The sequence below is a fragment of the Lissotriton vulgaris genome, chromosome 3_2 (assembly GCF_964263255.1).
Source record: "Lissotriton vulgaris chromosome 3_2, aLisVul1.2, whole genome shotgun sequence".
Taxonomy (NCBI): Eukaryota; Metazoa; Chordata; class Amphibia; order Caudata; family Salamandridae; genus Lissotriton; species Lissotriton vulgaris.
In genome coordinates this window covers 16,909,730-16,931,350 of record NC_141690.1, presented here as the reverse complement: position 1 = coordinate 16,931,350, position 21,621 = coordinate 16,909,730, and the positions used below count along the sequence as shown (strand labels likewise).

Here is a 21,621-nt window from a genome sequence, read left to right as displayed (position 1 = left end):
TTAACAAGCAAAGTAAAGAATGCACAGAAGGCACGAAATAAGCATTTCTGACAAAGGTTGACCGACAAGGATCTCAGTTTCAAGATTTACTCAATTTTAAAGACATTTACAATTAAGTATATAGACTGAGCCCACATTCGGGAAATCAATAAGCATGCAGATCAATATAGAATAGGCAAATAACCCAGTAACGTTCTACTTCAAATCCAGATTAGATTAACCTCCTAAGAATGGGAAAATCGTCTCCTCCTAACTTTGAGAAGCCATGCCCTTACATAGTATTTTAGACAAAAGCTTCATACATTTACTACATCAATACATGGTTCACATACTTGTAAACCATTAGAAGAGCAAGAGTTGCAATGAAATACATTTGAAGATTTTCTCTCTAATTCTAATACATGGAGCTCTAATGTTCACAAAATCTGTTTTCATCACATGAAGTGTTACATTTTATATGATTCAGTCTGGGACAGTTACTCTGTTCTTGGGAAAGTCCACTCTGCCCAATCAACTAGGAGAATTAATTTCTCAGCTAGTAAAGCTCACAAGTCTTTATTATGACACAGAATAAACAGCAGTTCAAGTCACTTGTTAGACAGCAACGTCACGAAAAGATGGCCGCCGAGGCATAAGTTGTCCCAAGTTAGAAAATTCATGAACTCTTAAGCAGTAATCATTGCAATTTTCAGAGGACGGAAACGCTATACTTGTGTTTTAAGTGGATACGATTTAAGTAATAATGTGCCTGAAACTGGGATAATTTCTACTTTAAATATATTGTTTCTTACCTGTTTGCTGTGATACGTTTGATGTAACAGAAAACAAATCTGGTATTTTACTGTCTATTTTTCTGGAGAAAAAAAATTCAATTTGGCAAGGTAGACATTTATAACTGAACTAAACGTGATCGTCGTTGCCCACTTTGTTTGGTATTTCTTCTGCTGTATTTTTTTTTCTTTTTCTTCTCTGTTTATGTGACTCCCTTCCTGCTGCTCTCCCCCTCACGCTGGAATGCTGCTTGCATAGCTCGGACATGCCTACAAGAGAGCCCTCAAACTGCTCAGACCAGCCTGCAGCTCCCGCTGCTTCCGGCCGTTTTGTAGTCTCTGCCTCTTCACCTAGTTTGTTTAAAAAGTTTAAGTACAGTTCGTTTGCGGACCAAGGTGGCCCCACCGTGCAAAAGAGGTGAGCCGGCAAGCATAGTTTGGTTTGAATGCTTTCGGCATTTTACATTTATTTAGTTGGGCACAAAAGATTTAAAATGCCCAAATTGTTATTCTCGTTAAACACAATATTTATTAAATATCATATATTTTTCCCATAATGGAAAAAGTAATTATAGTCGTTGCAAGTTTTTAACTAATGTCAGAGCGTGATCGGTCGCATACCCTCTAAATGATTTGGTACAGTCAGTGCATGTTACGTAAAATGAAAACGTTACACTTTTTGTACTTATTGGGTAAGTGTGGAGTGGGTTAAATGATTTAGAAACATTATTAAAACTGTCGAAAGTTTTATTTAAGTCTTGCAAACTAAGAGGATCAAAAATTATGATTATGGACGTCAAAAATGCTTTCAGTTACATGGGTTTCGTCTGCATATTCCTTGTTAGGCGTGTCAGAAATTCCATAGTGTTGTGGGAGCTTTTTTATAGCTTACATTTTATGTTCTTTGCTCTCTTGCCTTACCTGACTGCTTCTTTATTTCAAACTGTCCTCCAAGCTTCTCCTACCGTACTGTCCTACGGAACAAGCTTCGCTCTTCTTCCTCTGTGCCAAATTTTCTTAAATTTCTGGCTCCCGTAGCAGAAAATCACTCTTCTGAATTAAGCAGCAAAAAAAGGTAGGGCTCAATTATTACTGTCAGTCGACTGATACTCACATCATTAATAATTGGGATATTGGATTTGATAACCACAATGTATTTTGTAAATATTGAAATGATGTAATTATGTAGGAAGAACTCTGAGATATCCTCCTAATAAATGATCTGGAGTGGAAGACTGTGCTTACTTGTTTGAAGCTTTCCTCGACTAACCGTCTAGTAACCCATACTTGTACCTCCGGTGTAGAGACGATTACACTTTTCCATTGTGTAGCATTGCTCTTCAGTTCACAGGTGCATCTACAGTCAAAGACTTTGATCTTGCTTTTCTCTTACACATTTACTACTTTCAGTGATTTGGATTGTAAGCAAGATGAAGCTGACATTAACAGTGAAAGCCCAGTAAGAACTCGAAGACATTCATGGAGACAGCAGATATTCCTTCGTGTAGCAACACCGCAGAAATCCTTTGATTCTCCAAACCGATATGAAGGAGGTAAGACCACATAAACACATGTTGTAGATATTGTTGGATTTCAGTATGCATGGAGTTGCTTTATTGAAGAAGCAGTGCCAATGGCAATATGCTTACTTATTCTGCATCAGTGTGGTTGTATTGCGGTTAGGACTATGTTCATCCACCGCTTATAGCTGGAATCATTGTGGGTACGTTGTCCATTAGTTTGGGTGGGTGCTCAAGCTCCATTGGCTGGAGCGGGCGCCATACGTGAATGGGGCATGTTGACTTTTCCATTTCAGTGTCGGATATGTCTATCGAGGATCTTATCATGAAAGATCCTCTGCTGTGTTTATTGGGGAGGGTTGTATGGCATTACAACGCAGGCTTTTACCCCGCATGCCATTACAATGCAGGGATTACAACTAAAGTCGTTACAACGACTTTCGCTAGAGGGCGCTGGATAGTAGAATAGTTTAATTTTCGATTCCAACTCCAGCCCACGTTGACAGTAGGGAAGGTGTTGGATAGAAAATTAAACTATTCCCTATACAACAGCGCCCTCCAGCGAAAGTCGTAACGACTTTCGTTGTAATCCCTTCGTTGTAATGGCATTGCGGGGTAATTCCTGCGTTGTCATGGCTGTTTCCCATTGGGGAGTGGGTCCTATACAGTGTTCCATATTACCTTGTTTCAGTGGCAGAGGGAGAAATGGGAGCATGCCATGCTTCACCTTTCTGAGCTGTGTGTAGAGAATTACATATTAATCAACTGTAATTCTGATAGGATAATCTGAATCAACCTTTAAAACTGGATGCACTGAAAGTGACCGATCCCTCTCTTTAAACTAACCTTTACAAAAAAAAGAACAGTTGAATTAAACTTGCCATGTTTTTCCAGTACCACTATACTAGCAATTTCTGAAAGGTACAAATCATCTATACCGTAACAAATGCACATATTGAAGGCTCCGTATCCAGCTCTCCCATCCGCCCCTGCATCAAGCTTACAATTTTTAACATCCAGTAGCAATAGCCTGGACATACAATTTCACTTCAGATGTTGCCCCAGAAATATGTTCAGTCTGAGGATGTAATTCTGTACCCATTGAAAGAAGCCTGGCTCTATATTTGCCAGGGCGTGTCTTTCTTAATATGTGAACCAATGGCGTGTGGCCTGTGTAGACTATAAAGTGAGGTTCTCACACAACTTTTGTACTGCCAAAGTGCAAAAAATAATTTCTTTCTCGACAACCTAATATTTCGATTCTGGGTGTCTGAGAAAGTGTTATAAAAGGCAATGGCATATATCCCCTGTCCTCCAAATAGGGACAGTAAACCACCCATGAGATACTAACCTGCTTCTACAGGGATGTTAACAAATATGACTGGTTACACGTTACCAGAGTGCAGGTGCATTACTGATTGATTTCTGTTAAATACTACTGTGCCTTTTCATCCCATTGGTGTATACTCAGCCTTCATTCATCAGTAAACCTTTGAGAGTCTCAGTTTTGGAAGCAAGTCCATGCTTAGCGTAAAATTCATGCAAACGAAAGAATGGCATCAACTGCTCCTGCTGTCGGGTGGCAGAGCATTCACAATGACCGTGACTCTTACTGGTAGATGTAAATGTCTCCCTGTTAACACATTTATATTCTCTAATATTGTATTCCACTTTACGTTATGGACACACCTGATCCAGAAGGATATTGTGATTCCCCTCAAACGTACTACTAAGATGCCCTCTTAAATGCAATAATACTTTTGTAAGCTGTAAACATACTGAATATTGTACTTTCAAACTGTGAGACAGCTGAAATATATAGAAAATTATCCTTTGAAAACATGATACCACTGAGGTTAGGCTGAAGGGTATCATCATGACCCGATACGTAGCAGAAGGCCTGATGAAGATGGTTAGATGGTGTTTTTCAGTCAGTGCAGACATGTCTCTTTTCTGATGAAACTGCTGCTGTTTATACTCTTACCAAGAAGTAAAAGTTATTTGTTTTCAAAGGGCATTGTACCTCAAATTATGCAAGAACTCTTTTATACTTTGAAGATTTCAGAGCATCAATCTGCATTATCTTTATACTGGACCTACAATCTGGTATTCCAATTTCTAATCTTCAGCAGCGTTCACAAGCTCTTTGTAATTTGTCCTCTTGAAGGATTTGCTTTTGTATCAGCTGCTCCTCGAAACACCTACTGATCTGCTGTACCACTATTGGTTCAAGTAGTCATCAGTGGCAGCTCTTCCACTAAGGTGGAGTAGCGTCGCCCCACTGACTTCAATAGAAAAATAAAATGATAATAACGTATAATTATCATTTTATTTTTCCTATTGGATTGATTGTCTCTCAGGGCGGGGATAGCCGAAGCAGGGAGAGGAGTGGTTTGCACTCCTTAAATGCGCATGACTGCTTGGCCAGCCCTCTGGAACCGGCCACACAGTCCTGCGCACTTTGCATATTCCCTACCGGGCTTGCTTTACACAGCCTGGTGAGGAATATGCATCCCCGGTCGGCCAAGTTAAGTTTTTTTTTTTTCTTGCATTCCATACCGCACCTCCTCTCCTCTCCTCTCCTCTCCTCTCCTCTCCTCTCCTCTCCTTCCCCACCACACCACTCCCAATCCGGAGCAGCCGCTACTGGTAGTCCTCTTTACTTTCACCGTAGCTACATCATGGTGCATTTTTTATATTGAGAACCAAGATGTTTTCCATTCTTGAACCATAAGGCTAAATTAAGTACAATTCAATACTTTATTCCACTCCTTTCTATGACAGGCGGGTTTTCTTTTAATCATTTCCAGAAATACTAAGGACATCGATGAAGCCTGAAAAACATATGGACTCTGAATTAAATGTACTCTTATTTTTTTGAGTCTTGCTTAATAATTTGCTTTCACTGAGGATTGAAAAATATAAGAGCTACTTATTCGCTTTCCTATGAACTTTTGGGATTCGATTAATAATATTCCATTGGTTTATAATGTGTAATAATAAGATTGTGGTTTTCATTTAACATGCACCTGTTGTATTTTCATTTTCTGCCCCTGGCAAGCATATGTCTTTTTTCCCCAAAAGGTTAGATGGTGAGAACCTTCCTCCACCATCACCTTATGGCATCAAGTTGCAAATCAAATATTTAAGCCAGTTCTTATTTACACTCTTCAATTCAATATATAGATGCACCTCCCAGTTCTTTATTCAGGTTAGGACAATTGGAGGAAGTCAAATGGATGACTCAACAGTTAAAAATAAATCTTTCATCATCCTAGACCTATCTTCTCTAACCTTATGTGTAAAAAAATGTCACTGGTGTTTTTTTTCCCTTGACCCTAATATCATGCTCAAATTCATTGATCTTGCTTGAGAGGTTGACAAAAATCCTGAAGGACTACAAAGAATCATGTGCCGATTCCTCTTCTTCTCGATCGCTAAGCCTCGTTCCCAGGGTGCTGGTTTAAATAGCCATCCAGGGAAAGCTTTGCTTTCTCTTGCATAATGCTTCCATGGCTGCAAACCCTGAAAACTATTCATTCTTTTAGAAGCCCAATATTGTAATACTTGATTCTCCTTACTACTACACAGGGAACTTATATTAAGCATCTTTTCTGAAAGGATTGTACATCTAGATAAAGAACACTCTTATGCAGTGTGCACCTTTATAACACTCAGCAATTCGGCATACTCATCAGGATACTCATACAGGACACTGCCCTAGTCTTCCATGACACAAATGACTCTAATATGTTTATTTATTTTTTTGCATGTCACCTCCCTCATATACAGTATTTACACATTCCTGCTACTTTTATGCAGCACCCAAACTCACAGTAAACAGTTGCCTTCTTAAGGCAAACCCAAACTTAAATGTGGCAGCATGCAGGTAAAAATATCTTTACAGTAATTTTTATATTTCCTTATTGGCCCTGCGTGTATGCGAGACCTGTGGACGTTGTCTCTGAGTCAGTCAATCAACTTCTATCCTGTTCCCAGCAACTGGACCTGAGCCAGTACATGGTAGGTTTTCTGCATTGGGTTATCCTGCTGCAGCTGGCTTATATTATGCGCTCTCAATCCTCGAATAAAAGAATGGGAATATTGGGAAAGCCTTTAAACACATTTCCACTGGAAGGCTGCTAGGCACTAGGAATGCACCTACCCAAAGGGTCCGGACAGATTTAATTTATAATTAAAAGGGTGGGACTTCACAATGTCCCAAACTGTTAGTGTCTCCTTGCTGCCCGAGCCACGTCGATGCCTTCTCAATATAGGGGAACCGAATGACTTATCACGACATGGACAAACATGGGCGACAATAGGCCTCATGGTGGCTAAAAGGAACATAGCGCAGAAAGGGGGGGCACTGAAGTACCATTGTTAGAGGCTTGGTGTAGGGACATGGACATCAATATGATGACTGAGAGGACTGTCTACATAAATCGGAGGTGCCCCCGGAAGTGGACCAAAATATGAGCGGCCTGGAACACTTATAGGGGGAATATTTGCGACCCAATACCTGAATCTGATGGCGATAGTTCGGAAGATGAATCAGGGGAAGACTGATGTGATAGGTTGGGGAGGGTACACTTTGGCTTATAATGTGAACCGCTGGGGTGGGATGGGGGAAGATAAGAATTTGTCGAGATCGATTCAAACTTAGAGTAACTTTTGAATATATACCGGCTGATTGTCTCACCGATGTTCTGTGCAAAACCAATAAAAACGTGTTTTAAAAAAAGGGTGGGACTTGAGTGCTTCTGAAAAGCATTGTATCTTCAAATTGATCAAAGGTGGAGTGTTAAGCGATTCACCAGCAGAGTCACCTGAAAGAAGAAAGCCCTTCGAGGAGAGGTGAGGGACCATTACATGAATTGATACACTGACTGGACACAGCCACATTAGATCATAGATTGTAGAGAAGACCATTGCGCCGCTGGCCACAACAAGTCCAGTGAACACAACATAACTGATTCATCTCAATACCCTGAGCCGCAGGCAATCTGTGCAAAGTAAGTCTCACTGAATGTTCTAATTATCTGAAGCTTTTAAATTGTCTCTACAGGTTGTTCCCAATAGCATGCATTGACCTAATTATATCTATACAGAATGAAGCCTGCTTTCTTTCCTAGATAGTGAGGTAGTGTAGAGGCCTCTTTTGCTGTTGCCATAAGATGGGGAGTTGGTTCCACAGGCTATACTGCCCCAAGATTGGAGAGACTCCAGTTTTTGACAACATGGCAAGATATGGTGGGAATGCTGTATCTTCTTTTTTTTTTTTAAACCATTTTTATTGATTTTTTGGCATCAGGATCAGATTAATCACTTCATATACTTACACATACTGATATTTCTGTTTGAATCTTAATTGAAAAAACATTCGTCTTGCTAGACCCACCCTGCCCCCCAACAGGTGGAAAGTTCAAAAAGCAAACGTTAGGCTTGCTGCCAAGCAAGATGGCCGTAGCCTAGAGGAGCTCCAGGGAAAAGACAGACTACCCAGCATATCCGTGCAATAATCCCCAGGATTATCACGACTCATAGGCACCTACTTGTGGCTGATGGTGAGCGGATCTCACCGAGCCGGGTCCGGCACCCTTCCGGGGTCCGTGGCGCTGTGGAGGGGGCAGAGGCGGTGATGGCCTGCCGCGGCGGCTCCAGTCTGGGGACTAAATTGCGGCATGTGCCAACCTCTGAGGGGCTGTCTGCGGTGACTCTTGCCCGCTTTGTGTGGCTGCGGGAGGACTGTCGGCCGTGGACGCGGCGGGAGTGGTGGCGGCCTAAAGCACAAGTCTCCCCCTGTACTAGCGCGGATGCCTACTGTGGCCTGTAAGTGACCCGCGGGACGGGAGGCGAGTTGGCGGCCGGTCTGTTCACGCGACCGGGCATCCCCCTGCACCAATTGATGCACCTATCTGACCACTGGCGATGTGAGAAGGCTTCCGTGTTGGTGCTGGGCAGCTGAGGCTCGGGAGTGGGCCGGTGGCTCTACCTGGAGGTGGGCTCACCTGGGTGTGAGACATGGAAGGAGAGGGGCACCAGATGCTGACTGCTGCCAAGTACACAGTGGAGAGGAGGAGCTATCTGTATGGGGACCAAGAAGACCGTGCGGCACCCGCAGACTGTAGGGCCGATTTTCCGAAAATGACCACCAGGGTCACTGAGGTAGAGCCGGTGACCAAATCTTTAACGAAGGACACAACTACGTTGCTCAAAAAAGTGTCACAGCTTGAGATGGAAAACAAATGCACGACGGCGAAGCTGGATGATCAGGAAGGGCACGCCTGCCCACCTCAACAACGTTAGAATCACGGGCATTCCGGAGAGCGAAGGGGGCCCGGCAATGGACCTATACGTAGAAGAACTCCTAAAAAATAGACTACAACCCAGGGGACTCTCAACCTTTTTTCTCTGTTGAACGTGCACGCAGGGTGCCGGGAGGGAAGTCCAAACCTGAAGCTTCCTGGATGTAAAAAAGGCCTGAGAGCCTGATAACTGCCCTATTCTAAGCTATTTCCAGCGCTGCTACGGATTGTGGCAGATGGAAAAACTTGTTTTTTTGAGACGCCTGAGGAAGCCCACGACTGGCTGGAGGGATGGCGGCGAGTAGAGGGGACTGGGCGCCCTGATAGATGTCGGAGACAGCACAGAACAGAGGACGACCATAGAGATCGGGAGTGTGACGTGGAGGGGGACTGCCAGCGGCAGAAGGAGGTCGGAGAGTGAGAGATAATCATGTTGCATAGCCGAACTCACTGTCGATCAGAGACAATATTCGACCCTACAGTAACATTGCCTTTGAGGAGGCGAAAGATGTAACTTCCTTTGGACTTCTCCCCCCCCCTACACGCAAGTAATGTTCATGGGGAATGGGTTTAAGCACTCTATGTTGGGGTGGCAAGCAATTGAGAGTCCGTCGGGCAGGGAGGCAGGGTGAGGGGGGAGGAGGGCAGGGGAATGTTTCTTTATTTGTTTCTCTGTTATTATGATTTCAAGTGCAGTATTCAGATGCGCATCGTGCCAACACAGTACAGGACATAGGTACATCCCCAGTGATCCGGCAGGGAGTCTCGCAAACATCACCAGACATGGTACAACACGCCCTGCCTAGCCTTACGCAGGGTACAAGCTCGCTGACTCAGGGGGCTTCTCTCTCCCTGCTCACTTGGAATGTGCGTGATCTGGGGAAGAAAATTAAGAGAAGCTTGGTCCTACAGTGTATCAAACAGAGCACGCCAGCAGTAGTATTGCTGCAGGAGACCCACCTTACTGGCACCACCTGTAAAGCACTGGACAGATGGGGGTACAAGATGATGGTGCACTCAGAGTTCTCCTTGGGATCCCGGGGGGTGGGTATTCTGGTGCGCAAGCAATCTCCACTGATAATCCATAACACAAAAACAGATGACCAGGGTCGGTTCACAGCCTTGACTGGGCAGTGGGAGGAGCGCTCTATCAACATAGTCTCAGTTTACGTCCCACCAGCATTACATACGATTACACTCCCGGCTCTCAGTAAGTTTCTACTTGTTCTTTCGGCGGGGGAGTTGCTGATTGGGGGTGACTTCAACGTTACTATAGACTGGACGATAGATGGATACCCTGTGAGGGCCAGTGGCTCCAGAGTATCTCGCCTTGGGGGTTTTCTAGAGGCACTCGGACTTACGGATGTATGGAGACAATACCACCCAACCACACGGCAATGCACATTCCACTCTGGGGTACATTATAGTCTGACAAGATTAGATTATTATTTGGCCTCAGTGGACAGCCTTCACAATATCGACAGCGTGGAGATCAGACCCAGGGGTATCTCAGATCACTCTCCAATACTCTTGCAATACACGTACCACCACAAGATGCGACGGCGTATATACCCAATATACCCAGGCTACCTGCAGGTCCCCAAAATCAAAAAGGCCATTACTAAGGCGACAGATCACTACTTCCGTGAGAACGTTGCCTCGATTGACTCTCCCACCACCCTGTGGGAAGCGTAAAAAACAGTGCTGCGAGGGCAGGCTATCGCATCTATTACAGGTCATCAACCTGAGAAAGGGCAAGAGCTACTAGATATCGAGCTGGACTTGCATAATGCAGAGACACAGCACACTGTTAATCCAACACCCGCCACGTCCCAAGCCCTACGTCTGAAACAACAGCAACACAGAGAACATCTTCGGGTTGTGGCCATGCACCGGTTAACGGCCGTGAAACATAAGGTGTATGAAACAGGCGACAAGGCAGGAAAACTCCTTTCATGGCTTGACAAAAGGGAGCAGGGTAATAAGTGGATAGCACAGATTTCTACGGAAGGGGGTGGGCCTACTACGGATCCACAGACGATAGTGCACACACTAGCACAACACTTTCAAACGGTATACAGGTCCACCTCTACGATGATGCAAGAGGAGGCCATGAGTAATATAAAGGACATTGATATGCCCAAACTCACCCGGAGGAAGCACTTGAGCTAGAAACAGATCACTCGGTGGAGGAAGTGCAGGGGGCTATTTTTTCTCTGTAGACCGGCAAAGCAATGGGGCCCAATGGGATACCTAAAGAACTCTACAGAAGAACTGCGGGGGCTGTTGCCCCACACTTACTGCGCATGTTTTCAGGGCGAGCTCCCACCAGATCAGCATATGGCTACTATAGTGGCTATACCAAAACCGGGCAAACCTGCTGAGGACACTGCCTCGTACCGCCCAATATCACTGATTAACATGAGGCCAAAATTCTTGCTAAGCTCTTGGCAACTTGGCTCACACCACACTTGACGACCCTGATATACCCAGACCAGTCCAGTTTTATGCCCGGCAGGAATAGGGCCCTCAACTTGCGACGCCTGCATGGGGTAATGGCCCGCGCTCCATACATACAAGAGCCGGCGGTCATATTGTCTCTGGATGCGCGTATGGCCTTAGATATGGTCGGATGGCCCTTCCTATTCGCAGTGCTCTCCGGCATCTGTAATTTGGGCCTAATTTTTGTGCCTGGATCCGTCTTCTCTACACTAAACCGATGGCCCATGTTGTGGCTAATGGCCACATTTCAAACGACTTTCCCCTGACATGTGGCACGCGTCGGGGTTGCCCCTTGTCGCCATTACTCTTTGCTCTGGTGTTGGAACCACTGGCGGCCTGGATTAGATGGGCCCCAATGATACGGGGACTTGAATGGACTGCAGGGTGGGAAGACCGCATCTCCTTATATGCGGATGATGTCCTATTAAATTTAACCTCTCCTAAACGTTCCATACTAGTTATCCTAAACATCTGTGAAATCTTCGGAAGGGCGTCTGGATACACTATAAATTGGTCCAAATCGATCCTTTATGTATTAAGTGGCCCCCCACCACAGCTCCCCTTGGACTGCCCACTTCAAATCTCTGAGAATGGCTTTAAGTATTTAGGTGTACATATAACAGGCTACCCTGACGAATTCCTCGAACGAAATCTCCAACTCCCGTTAGACCGCCTTAAAAGGGATGCAACACACTGGGGGACACTGCCGTTAACATTGTTAGATAAGGCAGTACTCTTCAAAATGATTGATCTCCCCCGATTTTTATACGTGCTTGAAAACAAACCGTTCCCAGTCGCGCCAAGCTATTTTATAGCGTAGTAGCCCAGGTCTCCAGCTTACTATGGGGAAATAAACCGGCGCGTATAGCGCATTTCAAGTTAGTCCGTGGGTGGTACGATGGTGGGATAGCGCTCCCTACCATACAGTTATATTATTGGGTGGCGCAATTGAAAGTTATTAATCAGTGGATGCATGCCCCGCAGGATGACACAGCATTTAAGGCGGATAGATCAGCCTTGGGATCCAATGGTATGCTGTCTGCCCTTTACGACCGGACGCTGCCCAAAACATTGGTGGAAACCCACACAACACACTGTTACCATAATGCACAGGGCTCAGGCTAAACTCGGATGGCAGGGGGTTATAACTCAGCTGACACCTCTCTGGGACTCAAAGCGACTGGGTAAGCTCAGGAATAGTAAGGGCTTCGATAGGTGGGACGACATAGGTATATCCACAGTTGGGGATATGTGGAGCAAGGGGGAAGTTGTCACGTTTGAGCATCTTCAGCGACAGTATGAATTGGCCTCCTCTGAAATTTTTAGGTACACACAGATAAAGCATGCACTGACAGTGGCACTACCACCTGGCACCGATGTCCCGGAGGCTTCCCCTCTGGAGGACAGGTTGCTGACAGATTGTATGTTTAAGAAAGCAACATCATTTACATACCAGAAGTTGGTCAATAACCTACCGGACCCCTCAGGGACAAATGGACCCAAGACGTGGGAGACTTTAACTAGACGGAATGGCAGCAGACATTAGCTTCCCCGTGGTGGGTATACCATCGCGACTCAGACTGGTGCAGCTAAAAATCTTGCATCGCTCTTACTATACCAGACACACCTTACACAAGATAGGTAAAACACCACACTCGTATTGCCTACGTCATTGTGGGGACGAAGACACCTTTTTCCATACCATATGGCAATGCCCCAAAATCATGGATTCTTGGGTAAAAGTGATGAGAACTATTTCCCAAACGGAAGAAGCCTCACTAGTACCGGAGCCCAGACGCTGTTTGTTGAATGTTTGGGAGCCTAACGACCTCCCTCACCAGGCACAAGATTGAGCCACATTAAGGATTATGACAGTTAAGCGTACCGGGGTTCAGCGGAGCTACCCACATTGGCCGCATAGTGCAAAGATATGGACGAGACCATGATTGCTGGAAGAACAGTATACACCAATCGGGGGTATCCATGTAAATGGAGTAAAATCTGTGAGTCCTGGAACAAATTTAGGTGGGATATATGTGAACCACCGAGTGCTCGAGATGATGAGTGTGGAGGAGGAATAACACAGAAAGGAATGTTGAAACTGTGATGGGAATGGGCTACGAAGGGAGAACGTACTTTATTGTTGAATTACCTGTAACAATACTGTCCGACTGTATAGTGAAGATAGATACTGTACATCTGAGATTTTTTACACTGCTGTGCTGTGATTTCCTTGTTGAAAAATTTATAAACATAAATACAAAATAAAAAAACCAAAAATTAGCAACAGACCATGTTAAATAAATTCGAGGCATACAGGGACTCGCATTTAAAACAGTATCTCCTTGCGGTACCATCCATCGTTATAATATCCAATTGCCCCGTTCCCCTTCGGGCACCTTGTGTGGAGGTACAGGTGGTAGGTTTCCCTAGTAAGTTATACCTTTGTGACTACCTCACTTTCATCAGTGCATAGTTCAAGCATCATCTGCCACCATGCTCTCAGATCGTCTTCTAGTTTTTCATCTCATCTAACTTGTTTCAGCCTGATTTCCTCGGCTTTTGGCCCATTCAAGTATATCCCGCATCCATTCCTCTGGAGTCGGCAGGCATGCATCTAACGATTTAACAGCGATACAACGCCTAGCCAATACTAGCCCATGGATTAGGAATTTACGACTAAGTTTCTTTTTGACTGAGGCTTGAAGTAAGCCCAGCAGTATCTCCCGGGGGGGTACCCTCCAGTTCCCAATTTGTGACCTGTTTACGAGTTTCAAGTATCTTTCTCCAATATGGCACTATTTTAACACAGTACCAGACTATGAATGAAGTCAGCTGCAGGAGCTCTACAGCAAGGATATTCGTCTGTTCTTTTAGGGTTCATTTTTTACAAAACATTGGGAGTGAGGTACAGTTGGAGGACTAAGTTGTATTGATTAATTAAAACCGAGCATTTAAACTGATTGTGTGTCTTTTTGTGTATTTTTTGCCAATCCTGTTGCGTGCTATGGTCCAGAGGCTCTTTTCTCATCGAATGTGGGCCTTGGAGTTATAGGTAAGCATCCTCCCACAATGCCCTACAGAGATGGGTGATACTCTTTCGTCCTCCTGTCATATCAAGCAACCTGGTCAATGTCTGGGACTGGACAGGCTCCTCCGAGAAGGTAGATTGTTTTTAGACTTTTCACATTACTAGTGGCACGCAAGCCATTGTTCACTGCAATCAGGTGAATACTGAGGACACTGGTCAGCAGGGAGTCTTGGATTGAGCGAACCAAAGCACAGATGTAATGTATGTATGTATAGGCATTTATATAGCGCACTACTTACCCATAGGGTCCCAAGGCGCTTCGACCGCTGCAAAACCCTTCCTGGCTTCCCTGAGAGATGGTCCCTTAATGGGTATCTCCATATTCTGGTCATGATTTTGTAAATATCTCCTACTTCATCTGGGAATGCCAGTCCTGGCTCTAGGACTGTTTGACGTTCTTGCTAATGAGCTTGAATTTGTCATGGGATTCAGTTAAGGGTCGGACTAGTACTAACATCACTCGATGAGGACAGAGCTTCTTTGGGTGAATAAATGTCCATTTATTTAGGTGAGGGCTGGCTATCATTTAAGTACTGCTGTATCTTCATTCCCTAGCTGACGTGATGGATTCTGAGAGCTTCTACAGAGTTTAAAAAGTCAGTGTAGAGAGGGTGGAGTCTTGGGGGTACTCTGCAGGCCACCAATTATCTACACTCCTCAGCAGCTGGTGAAAACATACTCAATGTTAATGGGTCTCGAAATCTATCTATGCAAACATTTAACTTGCAATATACAAGTTCAGGAATGCAGAAGTATTTAGTCTTGTTCATTGGGTCCTGAATCATAATCTTTCTGTGCTTATTATGCGGATTAAAAAAGGACCCTGCCTTATTGCATCATTGGCCAAAGAAATGGCCAGGAGGGTCATTTTAAAAGAAGATCATTCATACCAGAAAATGGGTATTGGGATTCTGAATCAATTGAAAAAATTACTTTTTCTGTCCTCTCCCCTTCAAAAATACTTTAGTTGTTTTTGGAAATGGGGTGTGGGAGCTGGTGTTGGAGAGACTAGTGTGATCTTCACCTCAATGATAAAATCATGAAAGGTGACTATCTAAGAGAAGATGAATTTAAGTATGATTTAGGTAAAGATGTGGCCGCATTGGTTTTCACTTAGGAAGGTCAGTGGGTCGGGTTTCCTTGTTCTTGAGGCATATGGGAAAAGCTACTGGGCATTGGTATTTTTCGTTAGGTTCACCTAAGCAGAGTAAGTTGAGAGAGTGGTTGGAAGGTGGTCCACATCAGGTTGCATCATTCTAACTTCAGAGCAATGGGATGAGGGCCAGTAAAGGAAAATGCCTAGCAAGCAAGTTCTCACAGGACGATGCAAAAAAGATTGAGTGAAGAGTGTGTGGCGCTGATGTCGAGATGTATGCCTTTGTGGGATGAGCTTTGCTCTCTTCCACTTTTTATGGTGCTGTGGACTCAAGTGGAGTTGTGATGGAGAGTTGCAGACAGTATGGTGTCATTGGACTAGCTCAAAGGTTTAGCCCGAAAGGAACACATTTCTGTTTCACAGCAACCTTAAATTCCTTTATGGTGCTTTGGTATAAAGTGGAGGGTTGGGTGTATAGAGAATTGTTTTTTTGTTTTTTTACTTTGAATATGAGATTGAAAGCTGAACAGGGAGGGAAGCTGAATATTTATTTCAAATCTGTAAAAAGTTGGAGAGGCGAGAGGAAAGAAGGAAAATGTAAGTGGGGGGTCATGATGTAGTGGGAGGTTTGGGCTACTAAACTAAGTGCCTCTGTGCTACATAACGTCAGAATAATCAGGGTGACAGAAACAAATTGGAAGCAAATGAACAAAGAAGAGACAGTTGCATAAAAGTCGAGCAAACGGACTCATCCAAGTTCAATTTACAGTAAAGAAATGTATTCTCTGCTTTTCTAAAAGACAGCACATTAGGCTTCAATCTAATTTCTACAGATAGTAAATTACTGTTCTTTTCTCTATTGACATTTAGCTCGAGATCGTTCCTTATTGCAAGGTCACAAATAGTACATACGTGTCCAGACATAGTCACACCGACGTGACCAGACCGCCGCTTCCGCCCTGGCATTATGCTTAGAATTTGAGCATCTCTGAAAATTATTCTTTTCAAATAACCGACGACTCTGATAGAATTAAAATAAAAAATTACTCTCCCTGAGGAAGCCCCAGGCCGGATGGCCATGTAAGGGGGAGAAACACATGTTGCCTGTTTCTCTTTCGTCAACTCTTATGAATAGAGTACAAATAAACTCACTATCAACAAATACAAAAACCATTGCGATATTGAAATTTTTTTCCAGGAAACCTGAGACATAACAATTCTTGCCCAGACAAACCTGCAAAAATTGTGTCTAGACATATCCTCCTTGCCAGAGATATAGTGTTACAAAATTGTGCACACATTTGAACATGAGAAATTAATTTAAAGATAATGTGTCTAATGACTATGAGCAGGGCAAAGTGTTGATGCTGTGTGCATACATTTTATATTTATTGTCAGTTAGGATCGGGTGTGCCACGGTATTCTGTATCTGTTGTAATTGAGTCAGTTGACCACAGAGACCTACAGAGCAAGAGTGAACAGAGTGATTAATACTCAGTGAACAGTGAGATAGCGAGTCAGAGGCTGAGCGGTGAAGTGGAGGGGGGTGATGGGCTCGGGCGGGCACAGGACATATGAGGCAAAGAGAATTCAAGGTGTAATCGAGAAGGTCCTGTGTAGCAGCATTGTAGCAATTAATAGCTCTCTGCTTGCTGCTCACTCTCGGCTCCGACCTCCCCCCCATAATCTCTATCTCTATCTGTATGGCCATGTCCTTGTGTTGACCGCTGGCTGCAGTGAGCGAGGACTCTGAACCATTGTCTCGCGGCTTCTGTGGTTCCTCATCCTCCCGGGGCTTTTGTCATTTCTGCCGTTCGCAGTCTTCTCTGCGCTCTGGAAGAGTCAGAGTGCGACCTGAAGAGTCCGGGCGCCTGGATAGCCTCCGCTTCAGCCAAGACTACTAACTGAGGAAGGCTGTAGTGACCTGAAACCGGTGATTGATGTCTGTTGACTGGAGAGCAGATTGGAGAGTGGTACAGAGAGGAGAGTGGCATGAGGGGTGAGAAGATCCAGATTACCCCTCACTTTCAGCACCCCGGCGCTTCTGTTGTGCGTCACTCAAACGCGAGGAAGTGAGAGCGCGACCTCAAGTCGGCGGAAGCGGCCCAACTAGGTTGGGTTCGGCTTGCGGCGAGCTAGTGTGCCCTGTGTAAAATCCCGGCTGAATCTGCGGTGCAGCAGTTTCATTAATATAAAGCACTATACAGTCCTACAGCTTTCAGATTCAATTTCTTCCCCATTTCGAACTATGACCGCAAAAAATCTACGCTCAGGGAAACTGGTATTTGTAAGAGCATGCAAAAAAAACTAAAGCCAACTCTCTGAGGAATAAGTCAGTACAGATAAATATTTTAAAAGAATTCATTGCCATTTTCACCCTTTTCTCAAGAAAAGAGAGGAGTCAAAATAAAGAGGGCAAATATGGAGCCTAAGCCCGAATCTCCACTCCAAAAGGTAGAAGGAACAGTGGAATCTATACCTTTAACTATTGTTTCTTCTCCGGGAAATAGTCAGTTGATGCATCGGGCCATTTCAAGCAGAACCTTGGCATTCTGTTGTTTTGTGTTAATCAGTGAGCCAGGTGCTACTTGGTGATTATTGTGGTAATTCAGTGGCAACACAGCTGATGAAGTTACCTGATCCAATGATCCTTTGTGAATGTTAATGACAATTTCTGCATCCAAGATGACTCCAATTTTGCTTGCAGAAAGAATTGGGAAGTTGAGAGAAAAGGGAATGGAAATTCTTTCACCTAAGTGTAGCAGAGACTTAACAAGTGTAGTTGTGTTTTATTCCATTCAAGTTGAGGGTGTTATGTTATGGGATATTTGACCTCTTGGCGTTGTACAACTAACACAACATGAGCTCAACATCTGGATTTATAGACCTTGTTTAGTTAAATAGCCAGATATTCAAGTATTTTCTGAAATCTAGAGCACGCTTAGGATTGTAGGGATAGATGTAGCAAGTTTTTGCAGCAGCCATGGAGAATACTTTGTCACCGTAGGAGGCTTCTTTTGTTCTGACGTCCGAGAGAAGGCAGAAGCTGCCAGAACACAAGTTTCTAATAGGATTGTTCCCAGAACATTTGGAAGCAATGACCCTGTGCATGATCGTCTGAGATTTGAAAGTGATTCATGTACAGGTAGTCAGTGAAGCGATTTTAAGTGATTTGGTGCTGTCAGCATTTTGCAGAAGTTGAAGAGGTTGAATCACTTTGTTACAAGAAGCCAAGTAAGCTGTATTCAAATAGTCCTGTCTTGTCTGGATCAATAAATTAGTAACCCCCATATGGAGGGCCGACTACAGTTATTAATTGTTTTCTTGGTTTTTACAGACTAGCGGGCAGTGCCCCTCTTTGGCACAGGGGTTACAATTCGAGCCTCTACCTTCCTTTAAATCCAATAGTAGTGTGATGGAAATCGGGGGCGGCGCATACATTTGAGCAGAGGATCGTCACCCCACAAGCCCCAGAGTTGAAAAATAAAATGGCATTAAAGTTTATTACCATTTTATTTTTCAGCAACCCATCCCGAACTAAGTGTCAGGACTGGGCGGGGCCATCGCTGCCGAGTGGCAGCCGCAGAAAGCTGTGCGCTTTAAAGTGCGCATGTCTCTTTGGCTGGCCATCTTGGGACGGCAAGCCAGCATGCACATTGTAAAGTTCTCTAACCTTGCTGTCTAAGACTGCAGGGTTAGTGAAAGCACAGGCATCCAGTGCTGTTAGGAGCACTAAGAGAACCTGCTCTCTCCAATCCTGATGCTGCTCTCATGCTCAGAGAGCAGTGCCAGGATTGGGTAGCGGAGTTTTCTGCATCCAAAGCTTCCTGAAGACACCCGATTGAGGAGGACGTTGCGCTGCGAAGGCAAGTCTAATATTTTCTTTTTATCCTCCGCCCACCACCCTCGGCACAAGCTAGCCACCACTGATGGAATTGTAAAGTAAAGGCTGTAAAAGTGGAGACTCTTTAGGGAGCTCTACCTTCCATCAATGACTAAAGGGATTGAAAGATCTCCAATTTAACAAATTGCTGCCTACCTACCCGAAATACGCATAATAGCTTCAACGCCAGTTCTGACATTTTAGGATGATAACAGTGGTTTCAAACAGTTTGGATAGATCTTGTGCTGCAGCGTATCCATCCCACGATGTCTCAAAAGCCTTATTGATTCTTTTTTAAAGTTGCACTGATCAACGAAGTTCCTCTGCGTGCTCCTTGATTGGTGCTAGCTACTGGAGACTCGCAACAGAAGAGTAACTCTCTAAATTGTCCAGGTCTATACCTGACTCCTTGAAAGAGCGTGTTAAGGAGACTTACTTTGAATGATAGATTGACTATTTTGGTGAGATGGTGGAGGGCTATGACTTCAGCCCATGTATTAGAAGTCAGTGTAGGCAGAGATTTACACATGTAATAGGAGGGGCAACATTTCATATTCCATAATGCGCTATCATTTACCTCCCCACCTCTTAGAATGAATTCTGGGGTATAATGAATGTCACTAGTGTTTTCTCTTAATATTTAGGTAAAGTTTAAAGTTAGTCAATTAATACAGGGACTTATTGAAATCTAGATTTTATCCACAAATCATTCTAACCCAGAACTTTTAAATAATTGGCTCGCTCATAACAGCCACACCCAGAATGTATTGGGTTATTGAGTAAAAACACAGGAACGGGGTATGGTGTCCCTATTTGACTGGTTTCTAGTCTCCTACATTCCTGTCCGAGCCACCTGCATATCCGGTAATCCTCTCCCCTTAGATTTCCATGAAGGGCACATTGGGTACAAACGACAATCAAGAAGGACCATAGGAAGGGTCCTCATGAGCGCCATGAAACCGTTGGTGAACGTGCGCTGTATAAATACTTTTAACGTAACGTAACGAATTGATCCAACCTCAATTCCATAGGGGAGACAGTTCCTGTTCATTATGGTATTTAGCCATTGGTATTGGGAGCATGGTGGGGAATCGTCCAGAACAACATGCAGTGACCATCAGTCCTATTAAAAAAAGAAAAAGAATTCAACAGTCAATACCCATACTTAACATGTGAAAGAATAAGTGCTGGTGCCCAAAGCTCTGCTCAGAAGCCTGAGTCCGGTGCAATTAAATGTCAGTGCAACGAATACCGAAGCTGAGTAGTCGTTAGTTCACTTCAGGGCTCTTTAATCCACCATCAGACACTGTCTGCCCCTTTATTACATTCTTGCATGTTCCTACTATCTGCCTTTGTAACGTTGTTTTCTCTTTTTCTCTTTCTGTGTTTTCACTTTGTGTGTTTTCCCTCTCTTTCTAATGGTGACTGTCTGATGCAGAAAAATAAGTGCCGGTCTTCAAAAATTAGAGCTGGGGCAACCACCGGCTCAAATTAAACACTGGTCTGGGTTTTTCTAGCTAGAATTTAGCCAGTTGAAATGGAAATCATCCAGTTGAAATGGTATCATTCTAACAGATATTGCGAAGAAAGGATTTTTTGAATGGGTCACTGAAAAGGCTTGACTTTCTGGAAAGGATAGATCGATAAATCATGGATTCTTTACTGGTATATTAATAATGCATCATAACATTTAATAAGCGAGGATCATAAAATAGCCTCTTATAGCCCGATGCTGAGGGCTGTACTGATTGTTAAAGGCCCTGAACCTGAGTGCGGCGAGGGCCTATAATGAGGGAGAGGGCCTTTAACAACCAGTATAGCCCGTGGCAGAAGGGCTATAAAGCTATTGAAACAATCCCCAGAATGTTTTAAATGAAAAAGGAAGAAACATGAAAACAAGCGTTGGAACGTGGAAGCACGAGCTTATACCAGCCCAGAGCTACTCCATTGTCTTCAATGAAGCGCTCAACTTTCCAATGTTACAAGTAGATGTAGTTCGTGACCATTCTTGTATCCATAGAAATGCTTTGAAAACCATTGCCACCCCTTCTGCCTGCTAGACCATTGTCAGGGTAGTATAATCATGCATCATTGTTGCATAGTAGTTTTAAGAATGCCCACAGCTTCCGTTTGCATAGCATATTACTTCAGGAGTGCAATTCTTACTGTTTACTGTGATACTTACATCAAGCCTACTTCAAAAAGCACACACGCTGGAATTTAGAGTCCACAAAAGAATTACATGTAAAAGTAAGTTTGTGGGGTATATTCTGCACTGCCCATGTGACCTAAACTGTATAAGGGAGCACGACTTGAACCCTTCATAAATTATTTTCGGTGCATTTGTGTGCAATACAAACATGGTTTATACCCATCTACTATCAATACACTATCGGTAATTACATGGGGCAAAGGCAGGGACCCAAGGACATAGTTGTATTGATATATCCT

General features: G+C 44.0%; 1 protein-coding gene across 6 annotated transcripts in view; it reads left to right on the top strand.

Annotated features, from left to right (window-relative positions):
* The window catches only part of TBC1D1 (TBC1 domain family member 1), a 1,125,494-nt gene that overhangs the window by 761,037 nt on the left and 342,836 nt on the right, over positions 1 to 21,621 (top strand). For 3 of the 6 annotated variants that reach the window (XM_086963987.1, XM_086963989.1, XM_086963990.1), the window contains 3 exons: positions 1,030 to 1,188; positions 1,726 to 1,845; positions 2,181 to 2,323. In XM_086963987.1, the coding sequence (XP_086820113.1) occupies positions 1,030 to 1,188; positions 1,726 to 1,845; positions 2,181 to 2,323 (422 nt within the window). The remainder of the gene's footprint in view (positions 1 to 1,029; positions 1,189 to 1,725; positions 1,846 to 2,180; positions 2,324 to 21,621) is intronic. The other 3 variants (XM_086963988.1, XM_086963991.1, XM_086963992.1) reach the window with 1 other exon arrangement.